Source organism: Condylura cristata, unplaced genomic scaffold (genome assembly GCF_000260355.1).
Source record: "Condylura cristata isolate star-nosed mole 26May11 unplaced genomic scaffold, ConCri1.0 scaffold00008, whole genome shotgun sequence".
Lineage (NCBI taxonomy): Eukaryota > Metazoa > Chordata > Mammalia > Eulipotyphla > Talpidae > Condylura > Condylura cristata.
This window is the reverse complement of record NW_004567109.1, coordinates 12409191-12426508: the sequence shown is the minus strand read 5'-3', so window position 1 is coordinate 12426508 and position 17318 is coordinate 12409191. Positions and strand designations below refer to the sequence as shown.

Here is a 17318-nt window from a genome sequence, read left to right as displayed (position 1 = left end):
GGGTCAGGAGAGGTCTGCTGTGCCATGTGGGTCAGCTCCCTGGCTGGGGATTGAACTCAGGTTGCAGCAGCTGCAATAGCTTCACAGTGCTGGGCCTTAACCCACTGGACCACCAGGGAGGGCCTGGTTGGTATAATTTTCATGAAAATTATGGCTTTCCCTCAGAAGGACAATATTGTAACTGGTAGGAAAAGCACTTGTTCGATGGGGTAGGGGTTGGGGGGAAGAAAACTAAAATTAAATTTTGTGAAATACGTTAGACTATAGCTATATCAGAACGTTTTCTTCAAATGAAATGGTAAATCACCAAGTGGCAAAAAATATTCACAATATATTTGACAAAAGTTTTGCATCCCGAATAGACAAAGAATCCTTTATAATTTGTAAGATAATTAACCTAATTTTAAAAATGGGACAAAAAGATTTGAACAGACAAAAGAATGTGTCGGAACAGCCAATGAGCACATGAAAAGATACTCTGCATCATTAGAGACATGCAAATTAAAACCACAAAGGAAAACCACTTTATACCCACTAGACTGACTAAAGTTAGGACTAATACCAAAGATTGGCAAGGCTGTGAAGCAGCCAGAATGTTCATGTACTGGTAGTCAGAATATGAGATCTACTCTGGGAAAGGGTTCAGTAATTCTTTAAATAGTTATACACACACCTACTCTGTGATATGGCAGTGCCTCTCATAGATTGATCAACCCAAGAGAAAAAGAACCATTTGTCCACACAAAACTCTTACATGAATATTCACATCAGTTAAAAACTAGGGGGAGCGTGTCTGTCTGCAGAGGTGTGTATTAAACAAATGGTGGAATGGAACACTACTTACTCAGCAACAAGAGGGAGCAATCTACTGAAGGGTGCAAAACATGGGTGAATCTTCCCAGACATTATGTTAAATAAAGGAAATCTGACATAAACAATTCATCCAGTGCGGTTCCTCATACAAGTTCTAAAAAAAGGCAACAAAAATTTACGCTGACGGAAACCAGAATAGTGACTGCCTTTCACATTTTGGGGATGGAGAAGGGGCTCAAGGGAAATCTCTGTGAGGACCTCTCGAGTGTTATGGGCATCCCAGGTGTACGTGTTTGTTAAAACTCATTCATTGGCACATCTGAAAACTATGTAAGTGACATCTCAGTGTAGTTGATGTTAATATGAATGGGAATGCTCTCATGGTCTGCCAGGGTTTAGAAAGAGAGCACCCCGCCCCCAGTCTGTCCAGAATAGCTGGTCACAGCAGATAACCCGTCGCTGGCAGGAGCGCATCTCCATGGCCAGGAGTACCCCCACCCAAACTATTCCCTCACAGTGACTCCAGGGCCTTTCTTGAGCAACGCTGAATGGTCAGCATTGGCCAACAGAAGGAACTTGGGTGAACCACAAACCAGGGCGGGCCATGTATGGAGATGCAAACTGGTCAGCTCTGCAGCCAAAGATGTAGGACTTTGCCCCCAGCAGCCAGCTTCCTTCAGAAGTGGGCGACGGTGGCTAAATTACTCACCCTCTCGAAAGCTCATTGCTCAGAAGGGCAAGAAGGGTTCACCTCCAGTTCTTCATGGCCTGGAAGAAAACGTCTGCTGAATGAACACAGCACGGAGCTAGGGCAGCAGGTTATTCTACACACGTGTTAGTTATCTGCCCCCGCCCCAGGAGAAATGATTGTGAATATTTTAAGGGGGTCAGAAACCCCTTGGAGGATCTGATAAAAATCTTGTATCTGCTCTTCCCCCAAAAATACCCACCTAGACACCATTTTACGTTTAATTTCCGTGTTCCTGGGAAACCACAAACCCTGCTTTCATTCATGTCCTCTGGTTCTGGAGGATCTTACTCAGTTCTGAAGTTTCTACCCTTGCAACTCAGCTGCTGCTTGTCCTATACCTAATCACTGCCAGAGCCTTTCATCCCATTATTTCTTTTCACCCCCTCTTAACCCTCTGAGTATGGTCTGCAGATGATGAAAACGAGGCTCAGAGAGACCAAGTGATTTATCCAAGATCACACCATTGGTGTGGCTGGCTTTCTGGGTTCAATTTCATCCTTCCGATCCCAACTCCACACATTCGTCCCCTTCAGCTACTCTGAAGCCCATGCAAAGAGCCTAAGAACGAAAGCTCTGTAGTGATAGCAGGAGTGGCTTGGCTCAAATTTGGCTCTGGGAAGATTCTGCCATGGGTGAGTGACTCCAGCACATCCCAGGTACAGGTCACATGCTCAGCTCAAGCATGTGTCATCTGCCCCTTGATTTCTCAATTTTGCCCACAGCCTGGGGAGTGGGTGTGGAGCGGAAGAAAGGACGAGAAACAGAGGAAATTACTTATAAAAAGAAGTTTCAGATTGAGTCACAAACATGAGTTATAACTCAGAGAGCGCCCGGGGAAGAAGGAATGTGAAAGAAGGTGCCCATGAGAGGGTTTCCTTTACCCCCTGTGGGCAAAGATGCTCAGACGGGCGGTGTCTCTCCAGTGTCTAGACACGGTTCCCTCTGCTTAGAACAGGGAGAGAGAGAGGAGGAGAGTGAGTGAGAACGGAAAAGTGGAGTGTGCGCTGAGACTCCTCGCAGCCAACACGTTAAGCACTTTTTTTGGAAAGAGAAAAATACAAAAGAAACTGTAATCATCTCATGGAGACCTTTTGTATACGTGGGCGAGATCTAGAAAAACGAGTAACTCACAAGAAACGCCTGTGTCAGAAACGCGTGTCAGGCCTGTGCAACATGTGTCTGATGTGATTCCTCATTGCACCTACACCAAAGAGTAGACCCACATTAACCGCCGCTTTAAAGACGGGCTAATTAGGCAGGTTAAATGACTTGCCCATGATCACATAGGCACTCAGTCAAAGCTGGATTCCAACCTAGGGCTGCTTACACATCAAGAAACATCCTATACAACGGGCACAGGCCAGCCAAACCCAGAGTCTGCGCTCGGTCACACAGCTCTGGGCTGCTTCCTACTTCTTGACTGCAGATGGCTTAGCACGGGGCAGCTCTGCATACATGTCACACATCTTTTCCTTTTATGTTGCAGTGACAGACAGTGGACGAAACCTCAGAGCAGTGAAGAGACTTGCCCATGTCACACAGCAGTTTTGGGGTTGGGGTGTTGTGCAGAACTATTTCCACTACCTGCTCAGTTACAGGACAGGGGCAGGCCCTGGGGTGCTGGACGGGAGCAGGCCCTGGGGGTGCTGGACAGGAGCAGGCCTTGGGGGTGCTGGACAGGGGCAGGCCTTGGGGGTGCTGGACAGGGGTAGGCCCTGAGGGTGCTGGACAGGAGCAGGCCCTGAGGGTGCTGGACAGGAGCAGGCCCTGGGGTGCTGGCCCAAGAGGCCTCCTACTCAGGTGCTTTAGTCCCACCCCTGTGCCCAGGTCAGCCCTGCCCTGGGGGCTGTGCTCATTGAGATTTCCTGCCTCCCACTATTGAGTCATTTCTCCCTCCCTTCTGAGGAGTTGGTGGGAACCCCCCAAAAATGGAAGCTAGTCAGAAGATCTCAGTTCAAAGTGGAGGAACTTTCCAGCTGTGCAAGGGGCAGTCTTGTGATGTGGAGGATTCTCCGGTGCTAATGGTATTTGAGCTGAAACCGATCAGTGGGAGATTCCGGTAGTGGGAGGGGACTGGGCCTAGAAGCCCCAGACGGTGAGATTTGATGAGTCACTGAGGGGGTGAAGTTTAGCCCATTGGCTAGGTGGCAGAGTGTGAGGCCTGGAATCAAATTCTGACTCAACCATCTCTTTGCTGGGGGACTGTGAGTAAGTTTCCTCTATCAGCCTTGGTTTCCTCGTCAAATAGAAATTAAAAATTTTTTTTTCTCTTTCCCTCCCCAATATAGGTAGAAATTTAATATGGACTTAGGAAATTGCTTTGCGTATTAGGGACAATATGTACCTCCCTCTTTCTCTCTCACTCTGCACACACACACACTTCACCCCATGCACATGCATCATGCCTCGTGTGCAGCAGGATCACAAATCGTGTTCATTCGATAATAGCCAAATTGCAAACTGGCAGCTTCTTTGCTGACCTTCCATTACAGAGTTAAATGAGAGAATTAAAGCCACGTGTTAACCGAAGTGCCAAATGTTGGGTATCTAACATATGCAGGAAGCCAGCCTGTCTCTGAGGGTGCCTGTCTGGGAGATGATCGTGGAAAACACGATGCCTGACTGGGGAAAATGCCAGAAATGCTTGGGGACTTTGGTGCCTGTGCCAACACCCTAGTCTCTGACTCAAGGGGGACGTGTGGGATCATTTCCACAGTTCCCCACAGGGAACAGGAATTCCTCGAAGACCTCGACAAGCCTCATCAGTCCTCTCTGTGCGCAGCCCAGGGGTGGGGGGGGTCCCTGCCTTCTGAGTCCACCATAGCAAACTGCCCAGATTCCCAGCCTGTTCCCTATTCCTTGAAAACTGGGAACTAGCACTTTCTCTCTATACTTTTTAAAAAAGAAATTTATTTATTTATGCACACAAAAACTGGGGTGTAGGCCAAAGGTGGGGGGGGATTGGGGATGAGAAGATTCACCAGAGACAGGAGAGGTCTGCTGTGCCATGTGGTTCCCTGGCCGGGGATCGAACTCGCACTGTAGTGGCCGCGGACAGCTTTACCAGTGCTGTGCTTTAACCTGCTGGGCCACCAGGGAGGGCCCGCACTTTCTAACAAGTAGAGACCAAACCTGAGTGTTCCAGCTCCCTGGATGACCGCGTGGCTGCCTGGGGAAGAGTAAGAACTGGACAGATCTGTGGCCCCCTGCGTCTGGGGGCGGGGGCAGACGGCTGGGAAGTGGGGTGAGAGAGTGCACTGTGGAGTCACAGGCCTTGGGCTGCTCAGCCTGTGCTGACCCCTGTTACTCCAAGCCTCAACTTGCTCCAGTGTGAAATAGGATTAGTCGGACCTCGACGCGGTCCACCTTCTCAGGCACGTGGAGGACACTTGGCAGCCAGCACACTCGCCACGTTTTGCCATAGATGGGTGCCAAGGCTTCACAGGAAGGTGCGTCCTACAGGGCAGGGTCCTGGGCAGGGAAGGGCGGTGCCAGAACATGACAGGGAAGAATGACTTGGGGGATCTAGATGGACCATTTATTCCCGTGGTTATTTCTGTTGGTGGGTTTTGCTTGGGGAGTCAGCATTCAGGGCGGGGGGCGGAGTTCCCGGCTGAGATGCTGGTGGCGAGGAACTGTGTTTTGGGAGACCATGGAATTCTTGGGGGGCTGCCCGAGCTTGTGAAAATGATAGCAAGCTTAACACACAAGCAACACTTTCCACCTGCTAATCGTGGTCACGTGCTTATTTGGTCTTCCAGTGCCTGAAATGAGCACAAGGCATGACCCCCCTTTGGCAGGTGGGGAGCCTGAAGCTCAGGGTGGTGGTTTTGGGGTTTAGAAAACACCTATGGCCCCCCAGCACACCAGTTGCCATTTCCTGGTTCTTGAATCTTCCCTCTGGTGCCTGAGCAGGACACTAACTACCCTGAACCTCAGAGCACCGGTTTCCCTTCCTCCTTCCCAGATGCCCTCCCAGGCTCCAGCAAGTCTGTGGGGAGAGTCCGATGCTCCCCCCAGCATCATCAAGTCCACTACTGCTGCCTTCTCTCACTCACCCACCCAACAAACACTAGCTGAGGACCAAAATACTGTGTACAGGCCTGGTGCTAGTTCTTAGGGTACAGAAATGAACTAACGCTCGAGTTCAGATTGGTGCATTAAACTCCTGTTATTCCCAAAGCAGTGTGGTGTGCAGAGCTGGGCATGACATGCCTGGGGGTCGTTAAGCCCAGGTGTATTAATTGGCTTCCTAGAGAGGTCATTTGAATTTTCTAGAAGGATGAGACCTTAGGCGCCCATCTAGGGGAATCCAGTGGAGGGTGGAACATAGCAAATTCAGGCTTTTTCTTTTCTTTCTTTTTTTTTTTTTTAAAGAATTATTTATTTGTACATACAGAACTGGGGTACAAGCCAGAGGCTCAGGGGCGGTGAGAGGCTTCACCAGAGACAGAGCGGGGAGCAGAACAGGCAGATGGACAAAGTACACCGCTGAGGGGAGCAGCGGGCGGGTCAGGAGAGGTCTGCCGCGCCATGTGGTCACCTCTGGGACAGGCAGGAATCAAACTCATGCGGAAGCGGCTTTAGCTTCTCAGTGCAGTGCTTTAACCTGCTGTGCCACCAGGGAGGGCCCTCTTTTCTTTCTTTTTTAAAGATCTATTTATGTGCACAAGAACTGGGGTACAGGCCAGAGGTAAGGGGGGTGAGAGGATTCACCAGAACTGGGGTACAGGCCAGAGGTAAGGGGGGTGAGAGGATTCACCAGAGACAGAGTGGGGAGTGGAAAGGGCAGATCTACTGAAGCACACTGCTGGGGGAGCAGTGGCTGAGACAGGCGAGGTCTACTGCTCCTGTACAGGTCAGCTCCCTGGCTAAGGATGGAACTTGCCCTGTGGTAGCTTTGGAGAGCTCCACAGAGCTTCGCTCTAACGTGTTACCCCACCAGGGAGAGCCCAAATTCAGACCTTTTGGTTTGGGAACAAGTTACAAAAGCTGATTTAGGGGCTCAGCTAGGGCCAGACCACATAGGACGGAGGCCAGCATGCCTGGGCTGTCTGGCCAGCGTGAGGAGGCGCACCAGGGCAGGTGCCGGGTCAGATCTGATTATAAATGGAGGATGCTGGGGGCACAAAAAATGAGGGAACCAGTAGGCTTTGGCAAAGGACAAAGTGAGGAGGCCTGGGAAGGTGGGCAGGAGACAGACTATCTAGGAGGCGGAATGAACAGGGTCAGGAAGCAGAACAGGCTGGGGACGTGGGGGAGGCAGAGATGCCCAGCTGGGGTGATGCCCAGGACGGGCTACCTTGGGTAGTAAGGGGAACAGGAAGTGTTGGTTTCCCTGCACAGAGGAGGAAACTGAGTCTCAGAGACATGGAGCATTTCCAAGTCAGGGGCTCAGTACCCTGAGTGCCAGCGGGTGCTCAGGAGGGGCCTGGGCTCTTGGTGCTCTGGCATAGCCTCTGCTCCTGGGGGTGGCGGCTAGCTCAGGCCCAGCTCCAGCTCTGAAGCCCACCTGCGTGCATCACTGCCCCTCTTCATCATGGGCATTCGCCTCTCAGGTCGTGCTTACCTGTAAAGTGGGGAGGCTGAGAAGGAGGAGCAAAGGCCTGGCTCACAGCGCTTTGAGTCTTGTCAGGCTGGCAGGTTCCTGGCTCCCTGATGGTCCTCTGTCTCCTTTGCCGCCCCACCACCCCCTTCAATGATGGTAAAGCACTGGGGCCCAGTCAGTCCCCTTTTTCTTCCTGCTCTGAGTCCTTAGAGCAGCACTTCTCAAACCTCAGTGAGCACACCAATCACATGCGGGCCTTGTTAAAGCAGAATGTGAGCAGTTCGGGACGGGGCCTGAAAGGCTGCATCCCTCACACGCTCCCAGATAACGCTGCTGCAGCCGGGGTCCGAACCACACGTCCACGAGCCCAGCCCCTTGGCTCTCTACAAATCTCTCCAGGCTAATGACTCGCAAATTTGTACTCCTAATCCAGACCTCTCTCCAGAACTCCAGCTTCTAATTACGACTCTTATCTGCCATCTCTATTTGGATCTTTAAAAGGCATCTCCCACACAGCCCTCAAACCTGCTCCTGAAGCAGGCATGAGTCTTTTTTCTCTTCGCCTCTACACCCAAACTGCCAGCAAGCGCTGTCTACTTGACCTGCAAAGCCTGTCCTCACTTGGTCCGCTCCCACCACCTCCTCTCTGCCGCCCTAGTGCAGGCCACATGTCTTGCCCAGTGCCCCCCAATGACCTGGTCACTCTGTCTCCTGCCCACCTTCTCCCCTGCTTCCAGCCAATTCTCTACATTTACTAGTCAAAGCAATTTAAAAAAAAATGTTTATCAACTGATGTTACTCTCCTGCTCATAAGATCTTCTTGGAGCTTACATCTCTTAGAAGTGAATCCTGACTGCGCCCTAACCCCCAACACCAGCGTGACTGGCCCCTGCTCTTCTTTCCAACATCCCCTTGAGCAAACCTCTGGCCTGACATCACAGCACATCTGCCTTCTCGCTGGCGCCAAGCACCCCGCCCGTTTGCCTCTCAAGGCCTTGACCCCAGCTCTGGCCTCTGTCTCCTTGGCTTTGCCGGCCCCATCACATACTTCAGCTCTCAGGTGCCCTGAATGCTCCATCTTTAGACCCAATTTAACTGCATCTATCTGATCAGGAGCCGCCCTTGGTTTTTAATGGTCCGATTCCCCTTCTGGAAGGCTAAGGCCCATGATGACAATGACTGTGGTTCACCAGCAGTTGGTGCAGGACCAGGGTGGGGGCTGCACGTCATTGCGTGTGACGTCACTCCTCGGCACCCCCACCTATAAAACAGTGATGCCCGCCTCAGGGGGCTGCCAAGAATATGAGCTACACCTGCGAGGCCCCATCACTGTGGGTGATAACAGCGCTGCTGCTATTAGCCCCGCGGTGGAATCCCCTGGCAGGGACGTGTGGGCAGGGCCCACGGCTCCCCAAGTGACCTGAGCTCCAAGCAGCTGGACGAGTTGGCCCCCGTCCATCTCCTGTTGCTGCCAAAGTCCTTGGCATCCGAGAGCAGGAAGAAGGCAGATGGGAGGAAAAGTGGAGGCAAGTGGGCTTCAACTCAACTGTAAGTTTATTAGAAAGGCCATGGACAGATGAACCCTGAGTTACCAGCTGAGGAAGAAATGAAAACAAGCCCCTGCCCTCAGCCCAGCCCCCTGGCCACCTGGGGACTCGTCCTGCGGCCGACTCCAACACAGTCGGCCAGAAAGTGCTTCCTGGGTCCTCCGGGGGCTGCCCGGCCTGGCTGCAGGGGGCCCACGGGGCGATGGATGCTGGTGCCTGGCGCTGGGCGCCACAGGGCCTGGGGGCTCATCCTGACCAGGGAGGGGCTCTGGACCCCCGCGGAACAGAGGGAAGGGGAGCGGCGTGTGGGACAGCCAAGAGCTCTGGGTGGCGCTGCGTGCGTGCGGGCGGCTCCAGAGGCCGGCTGGGGCGGGCGGCCGGCAGGACCCAGGGCTCTGCTAAGGCGTCTCCGCCCCAAAGAGCCCTGGTGTGACTCAGTGCCCCTCCTGGGGCTACGCTGGCTATTTCTGTTCCCAGAAAGGCAAAATGGATCCTGTAAAATCCACGGTGGTTGATGCCATTTTGTCCTTGAAAAAGACAAGTGGTTGTACGGTGAATCGATTTCAACCAGCAGAGCCTGAGCCGAGAAGAGTCCATCCTGGGGAAGGAGAAGGCACTTCTCACACCCGTGCGGGGGTGGCCTGGCCGGCTGTGTCGGCCCCTCTGGGCTCCAGCTCCCTCTGGTCCTGCGACTCAGGCCTGCTCCCTCTGGGAAGTCAGCTGCGTCCCTCGAGCTAGCACGGCCCTGCGGCCGGGGCACCGGCCCCTCACAGGGTGGTTGACGGCAGCTTCCTCACCCGCCGCTGGGCCAGGATAGATGACTCGATGGGCTTCAGCTGGGGGGTGGGCTTGGAGCTGTTCAGTGCAGAGTACGTGGCTGCCATGGCTCCCTGGAAGAGAAGTGGGGGTGAGTCTGATTGGAAGAGGCAGCGCGGGAGAGGGGACCATTGCAGGGCCAGGCCGGCCCCCCACCCGGGTTTGCCAGCCGTCCAGCCCCCATCAATCCAGCCTGGGTGGTCCTTCATGGTCCCATGTCCTGCTGCCTCCATCAGACTGAGCTTTCAGAACCTCAGAGGACCAAGGGCCCAATGTTAGACTGGGGGCCACAGGGCCTGGGGGCTCATCCTGACCAGGGAGGGGCTCCGGGGCCCGTGGAACAGCCAAGAGCTCTGGGTGGTGGACAATACACATGGGCTCTCCTGGCTCTGCCCCATGGAGCCTTGGCCTGAGTCCCTGGATGCCCGGGGTGGCCAGACCTTCACCAGCTGCAGGTCCTGGTGGGACAGCTGGCTCTGCGGGAGCTTGTCTTTCTGGGTGATCCACGGGTGCTGCAGGACTTGCTTGGCTGTGAGGCGCTGGTGGGGGTCCACGTGCAGCATCTTGGATACCAGGTCCTGGGGGCACAGCAGGTGAGGGGGTTGGGGACGGCGGCAGGGGAGCAGACAGCTGTGCCCCACTGAAGGGGAATGGGCCAGGCCACAGCCCTGCACAGCCCCACACCCCGTTCCCTGCTCCAGGGCCTCCTGGGGCATAGCCAGGGCATGCCCTTCTTTGGGTCTTCCTGGAACGCCCTTCCTTTCTTTTTCACCTTCTAGAAGCTGAGCAGGAAGAAGGGAAGCGCAAACCTAAGGGTGGGCAGACCCAGCTTCCAGACCTGACTCCTTGCTCATCAACGGAACACCCTGGGGGAGTTACTCCGAGTCTGAGACAGGGAGAACAACGCCTGCCAGGGGCTGTGCGAGGTGGTCCTGTCTGTGAGAGCTTGGCCCAGGGCCTGCACAGAGGCCCCACAGCGGGAGCCACCGCTAGCCTGAGCGCTCAAGCGCTCCACACGCTTGGATGACCTTTCTGCTTGGTGAGGTCAGAGGCTCTGTCCTGCACCCCCACTGCCTGGGGGACCAGGAGGACCCACCTCTCTCGGTAGCCTGGCATCTGTTCCTTGTGGGCAACCTCGAATGTCCCAACTAAGTACCCACAAAGCAGGGGTTGATGACGCAGCCTGCTGTGCCCTGCAAGGCCTGCAGGTGACCCCCAAGTTGCCCCAACAGGGTGTGTGTATAGGATGGCACCTAACTATCAACAAGGCTCAGAGCTTTGGCCCCAGCCCAGAACTTTCTGTGCTCATAAAATGGGAACATTGCAAAGAGGCTTGGGGAGCACTGCCCTTGGGGAGTGGGGCTGCTTGAGAACAGCTGAAAGCCCTGGGACCCCCGCCCCGCCTCGCCACCCCAACAGGGGAGTCCAGGCTCCCAGACTCACCTTGGCTGTCTCTGAAACTGTGTTCCAATTTCCCCCGCTGAGGGTGAACTTCCCACTGCCGATCCGGGTCAGGATCTCCTCGGGCGTGTCGCTGGGTCCGTTGGCGAATGGCGTGTATCTGGAGAAGAGCCCCGTCCGGTATAGCCTCGGGCCTCAGCCCGGGGCCACGGCGGTGACTGTGCCTCCCCCTCAGCCTGGGGGCCAACAGCGACGGCATCTTCCTCCTCGTGGGGGCCCCCCAGGCAGGGCATGTACCTGTCTTTAGCCCTTCTGAGGCAGCACCCTGCCATCAGACGAGCCACCCACGCTGAACACCAGGGTTGGGAGCGGGGGCGGGGGACAGGCGGCCGCGGCCAGGGGCGCTCACCCTGCCAGCATGGTGTACAGCAGGATGCCCAGGCTCCAGATGTCACAGCCTTCATCGTAGCCCTGGCGTTTCAGCACCTGGCAGGAAGGAAGGCAGGGAGGGGTGAGTGCCAGGCATCACAGCGCCCGCCCGCGGGTAAGACAAGAGGCCCAGCCATGGGCTGGAGCCTCCCTGGCTGCTTGGTCCCCTCGTCCCCACAGCCAGAGGCGGCAGGACACTCACCTCGGGCGCCACGAAGTTGGCGGTGTAGCAGGGGGTCATGAGCAGCCCGTTCTCAGCCCGCAGCTGCTTGGCGAAGCCGAAGTCACAGATGCGCAGGCACTCGGGGTTTCCAGACTCGTCCACATACAGGATGTTGCTGGGCTTGAGGTCCCTGTGCACGACCTGGGGGCAGAGGCTGGGGTCAGCTCTCCACGGGCAGCCGCCGGTGGCCCAGGGGTGCAAGAGTCAGGAAGACAGACAGAGGGGCAGAAGGATCCAGACCGGGAAGGGGGGGTCTGGCCCTCCGTGCTGCTGGAAATGCGACACGGAGCCTGTGCCGACGTGCAGGCGGCAGCGCTGTGTTCGCCTTACAGCCGAGCCCTCCTGCCTCCCTCCAACCTGCTTGTCCTCACCTCCTGGCAACGACCCTTCCCGCCATCAAAAGCCGAAGAGTCGATTCCTCCATCACCCACCAGCGAGCTCCGCTGTCCCTCCCATCCAAGTCTCCAGGTCAAGCACTTGGCGGCATTCGGCCAGCAGCACTCTGACCCAGTCCCTGTGGCCCTCCCCTGGACCACCGCAGCCTCCTCCTCACGGGTCTCCCTGCTTCTGCCTCCCTCCCTGCCTGCTGCAAACACGCAGTCACGGGGACCCTACCGAATGTAAGTCAGGCTGGGACGCTCCAAGGCCTCCCCTCGTAAGAGGGCAAATTCTTACAGGGGCCTACTGTGGCCTCATCCGCTCTCTGCCCTGCCTCCAGCACAGGCTCCTCTCCCACAACAGTCCTCCCTGACAGTCAGCTCCAGGGACACCACACTGCTCTTCCTGCAACTTGCTGGCACACTCCCGCTCAGGGAGGGCTCCAGCTTTCCCACCCCCTTCCTTCAGGCATCTGCCTGGCTCATTCTCTTGTTTCTTTCAATTCTCAAATGTCTCTTTTTGAAAAAAAGATTTATGTATGCATACAAGAGCTGGGGTACAGGCCAGAGGTGCAGGGGGCAAGAGGACTCACCAGAGACAGAGTGGGGAGCAGAACAGGCAGATGGACTGAAACACTGCTGAGGGAGCAGCGGGCGGATCAGGAGAGGTCTGCCACGCCATGTGGGTCAGCTCCGTGGCTGGGGATTGAACTCGGGTTGCTTCACAGTGCTGAGACTTAACCCCTTGTGCCACCAGAGAGGCCCCCCAAATATCTCCTTATCAGTGGGGCTTCCCTGTAGTATTGCAATCTCTGAGCAGTATTCCTTAGCCTTCACCCACCTGCAGCACCCACACAGAATGAGGGTTCAGTAAGCTTTATGCAGCAAATGACAAGCACCCCTGCAACACACCTTACAGGTTAGTTTGGCTGAGCTGCAGATGAGTCAACTTTATCAAGACAGTTCTTCCATAACCCCAACTGAGCCCGAACCCCTCCAGCAGAGCCCAGCCCCTTAGGCTTTCTCCTTCAAAACATGATCACGCGGCCCAGGGCAGGGCAGGCCCTCAAAGATACAGCCTCAGCTCTCCCCTGCCAAGGACCAGCCAATCTGCTGTTGCTGTGGACCCCAAGTACCCTGTTACCCTGCTTTACAAGGCGCTTCCCAGCACGTGGCACTGGTCCATTATACTCAACGGGGGGGGGGGGGGGCACGACAGGGCCTGGGGACTCTGACAGAGGAGGAAACTTGAGGCTGTAAGGGAACTAATTTGCTCTTGTAAGATGCACAGATGAGGGTTGAACTAGCCTGACTTTCACTCTATGGTCATTCCAGTTCAGTGTGGCACAGATGAGTTTTGGGCAACAGGGGGGTGGGAATTTTCCAGCCTTGCCCCCCCTTAACGACACAAAGGGACAACAAACCCCTACTCCTCATTCTAACACCCGTCCCCCAGGTGGGAGAGGGGAGCATCTTCTCACCTCACACCGCACTTGGAAGCGAGACAGGCCGGCCAGGCCGTGGGTGCAGCCATGCCAGCGGGAGCCCTGCCAGCCTGTCTGAGGGGCAGCTGCAGCTTGCACCACTCCCGGTACCATGTTCTAACTCAGGCCCAAGTTTCAGAAGCAGTCAAATTACCAAACCCAACCCAAAACGACAATAACAAGAAACACCCCGCATCCTGCAGGCCAACCAAAATATATGTGCGGCCAAAAGCAGCCAGTCGGAGGCTGTGGCCTCTGGCAGCCTGGAGGCTTCAGCAGGGGCCAGGCAGCCGGTGCATGAATCCTGGCTTTGCCAGAGGTCTCTGTATTATCTCGGGGTGCCAGCTAACCTCTCTGGCCTCAGCTCTCTCACGGTACAGGGGGCTGAATAGAGCTCAGGTCCTAGGTGCACAGGGTACACACAGGAGGTATGTGCCAGAAATGTTCAGCACAGGGCTTGGGAAATGACAGCCTTTGTCCTAGGACCCCAGCATTCACTGGGCTGTGCCCCACTATCAGGCTGCATATGAAGAAGCACTTAGGGGCCCTCCCTGGTGGCACAATGGGATTAAGCGCAGCACTATGAAGCCAAATGCAGCCACTGCAGCTCCAGTTTGACCCCCGGGCGGAGGTGACCCACATGGCGCGGCAGACCTCCCCTGACCCGCCCGCTGCGCCCGTCAGCAGTGTACTTCAGTACGTCCGCCTGTTCCACTCTCTGCTCTTGTCTCTGGTGACTCCTCTCACCCCCTAAACCTCTGGCCTGTACCCCAGTTCTTGTATGCATACAAATACATTTTTTTAAAAAAGTCAGAAAGCACGTAAAGCTTAAAGGTCAAGAAGCACAAGGTAACTGGAGGAAATGTGTCCAAAGCAGCTTCCGGTCACACAGCAGCCGGAAGCAACAGGCCATGGAGCCAGATCAGCTTTGATTTTTTCTCTTAAACCAGGAACCTCACTTATGAAATGGCCTGAGGGGAGCACCTTCCCCAGTCCACTGGCCCAGGACTCTGGCCAGCAGCGGGCTGGCGGCCGTCGGGGCTACACCTTTGTTGTCATGTGTCAGGGCTGTGAGGGACAAAAAGGGGTGAGACTACCCCCAAAAGCTGTTTCAAAAAGGCTGTCTTGGCATGAGGACATCAGGACTACGCAGAGTCGCGGGAGGCTGGGCACTCAAAGAGTTCCCAGAAAAAACAAAGAATTTGGAAAATAAAGGGGGGAAAAGGCAAACAATTCAGGTTTCCAGAATGGACCAAAGATCTGAACAGACGTGTCAGGGAGTCCATCCCCGCCCTGCAGGCGACCCACAGGGCCTCTCCTGTCCTGCCTGCTGCTCCCTCAGCGGTGTGTTTCAGAAGATCCACCTGTTCTGCTCCCGACTCTGTCTCTGGTGAAGCCTCTCACTGCCCCTGTACCTCTGGCCTGCACCCCAGTTCTGTGAGCATAAATAAATCCTTTTTTTTTTTTAAGATTTATTTTAAAAGATTAAAAAAAAAAAAGATTCATTTATGCACACAAGGAATGGGGTGCAGGCCAGCAGTACAGGGGGTGAGAGGATTCACCAGAGACAGAGAGGGGAGCAGAACAGGCAGATGGATGAAGTACACCGCTGAGGGGAGCAGTGGGCAGGACAGGAGAGGTCTGCTGCACCCTGTGGGCCAGCTCCAGGGCGGGGATTGAACTTGCACTGATGCGGCCATGTCTTGGCTTAGCTTCGCAGTGCAATGCTCCAACCCGCTGCGCCACCAGGGGGGGCCCAAATAAATACATCTGAAGAAAAAAAAAAGTGAAGCCACAGCAAGACGCCCTCCACACCCCGCAGCACAGCGATGGCCATAAGGTGGCCGGACCCAGGGCTGCTGAGCCCGGAATTCACACGCTTCCGCCAGCAGCCAACCTGGGTAAAGCACTGCTGGGAAACCATCCACTAAGGATAAACACATGCACCCACGATTTCACTGCGGGGTTCACACCCCACGTAAAATAGACACAGACTCGCCACACAAGCACCGCCACGTCACAGCAGCGTCACAGTAACGGTCAGAACTGCTAACCAGCCACTGTCCACTGACAGTAGAAGGGCAACGAAGTCGTGGCCTGACTGACACAGAAGGTACATGGCGGAGGAGGCGTGACGAGCAGCCACACACGTCTGTGTGTCCACAACTCAGTGTGGCAGGAGCCAGCGGGAAGAGCATGTTGGCTTATTTTTTTAAAAGATTGATTTATTGGGGCCCTCCCTGGTGGCGCAGCGGGTTAAAGCACTGCACTGAGAATCTAAAGCCGCTTCCGCATGAGTTCAATTCCCCCCTGCCCTGGAGGTGACCACATGGCATGGCAGACCTCTCCTGACCCGCCCGCTGCTCCCCTCAGCAGTGTACTTCGTCAATCTGCCTGTTCTGCTCCCCACTCTGTCTCTGGTGAAGCCTCTCACCGCCCCTAAGCCTCTGGCCTGTACCCCAGTTCTGTATGCACAAATAAATAAATCTTTAAAAAAAAAAAAAGATTGATTTATTGATGCAGACAAGAACTGGGGCACAGGCCAGAGGTGCAGGGGGTGAGAGGATTCGCCAGAGACAGAGTGGGGAGCAGAACAGGCAGATTGACGAAGTACACTGCTGAGGGAGCAGCAGGGAGACAGGCGAGGTCTGCCGCGCCCTGTGGTCAGCTCCCTGGCCGGGGAGGGAACTCGTGCTGCAGGGGCTGCGGACAGCTTGACAGCTAACCCCTGCGCCACCAGGGAGACCCAGGAAGAAGAGAGTGTTAACATAAAATTCAGAGATGTATAAAACTGTTAGAAGCCAGCTTCTAGATCAGATACCACCGTGCTGAAGGAGCCCACAAGATCGCCTCAATAGCTCAACAGAGTCCCGTTTCCTCCTCAGCTGCCCTGGTATTTGGGAAGGGCCCGACGCTTTGGAGACCCACAGACTCCTAGACCTGGGAGACAGCTTTCTCCCAGCCTACCCCCACCGAGCAGTTGTCTATTCCCTGGTGGAAGTTCACTCCTTTTGGAGGCAAGTCCATTCTAGAAAGTTCTTTCTGATGCTTGACTTCAGATGACCCCTGGAAATGCACTGGTTCAGCTCTGTCTTCTAAGCCTTCTTGGGGTGACGTGAACTAGTGCTCGCTTTAGAATCACACTTGGAAAGGAAACACATCGGCTGCCTGACCTGGCCTGTTACTCTTTGCGTTGGCCATCTTAAAAACCAAAGCCACTTCAGACCTAACGTTAATGTAGCTGCGGTAACCAAACTGAAGCTCTGGTTATGAGATCATGTTCTTCCCCCCCCCCAAAAAAAATCTCCCACTAATAGGAATTCCTTGATGGTGGAGGGGGTGAAGTCTCAGCAAGCTGTCTGCAGCCCCTGTAGCTCAGTTCGATCCCTGGCCAGGGAGCTGACCCACAGGGCGCGGCAGGCCTCTCCTGACCCACCTGCTGCTCCCCTCAGCAGTGTGCTTTGTCAATCTGCCTGTTCTGCTCACCACTCTGTCTCTGGTGAGTCCTCTCACCCCCCGCACCTGTGTCCTGAACCCCAGTTTTATATGCATAAATAAATGAAGCTTAAATGAAAAAAGGGAGGCTCACTATGAAAGTCACATGCATGGACCCAGTCTTAAGTGTACAGTGAAGGGGTAACTTACCCCTCAACTGAGGTAAATTTTACCTCAGTTTTAAAAAGAGACTTACGGGATATGGCAAGGAAGGAAGGGAAAAGGAAGCATAAAGATCTTGACACTTCTCGATTCTGGGCGATGAGAAAGTGGGGTTCATTATATTATTCATAAAGTTTTGTAAATGTTGGAAAATTTTCCTTCTTTTCTTTTTAAAGATTTATTTATACACACAAGAACTGGGGTACAGGCCAGAGGTGTAGGGGTGAGAGGATTCACCAGAGACAGAGTGGGGAGCAGAACAGGTGGATTGA

General features: G+C 54.7%; 1 protein-coding gene across 2 annotated transcripts in view; it reads right to left on the bottom strand.

The window, feature by feature from the left end:
• Positions 1-8653: 8653 nt before the first annotated feature.
• RPS6KA1 (ribosomal protein S6 kinase, 90kDa, polypeptide 1) overlaps positions 8654-17318 on the bottom strand; it is a 28491-nt gene continuing 19826 nt past the window's right edge. For both annotated transcript variants that reach the window (XM_004678658.2, XM_012722666.1), the window contains exons 17-21: positions 11508-11669; positions 11286-11362; positions 10919-11036; positions 9916-10053; positions 8654-9549 (exon numbers count right to left, since the gene is read on the bottom strand). In XM_004678658.2, coding sequence (XP_004678715.1) covers positions 9427-9549; positions 9916-10053; positions 10919-11036; positions 11286-11362; positions 11508-11669 — 618 coding nt within the window. In that variant the 3' untranslated portion in view covers positions 8654-9426. The remainder of the gene's footprint in view (positions 9550-9915; positions 10054-10918; positions 11037-11285; positions 11363-11507; positions 11670-17318) is intronic.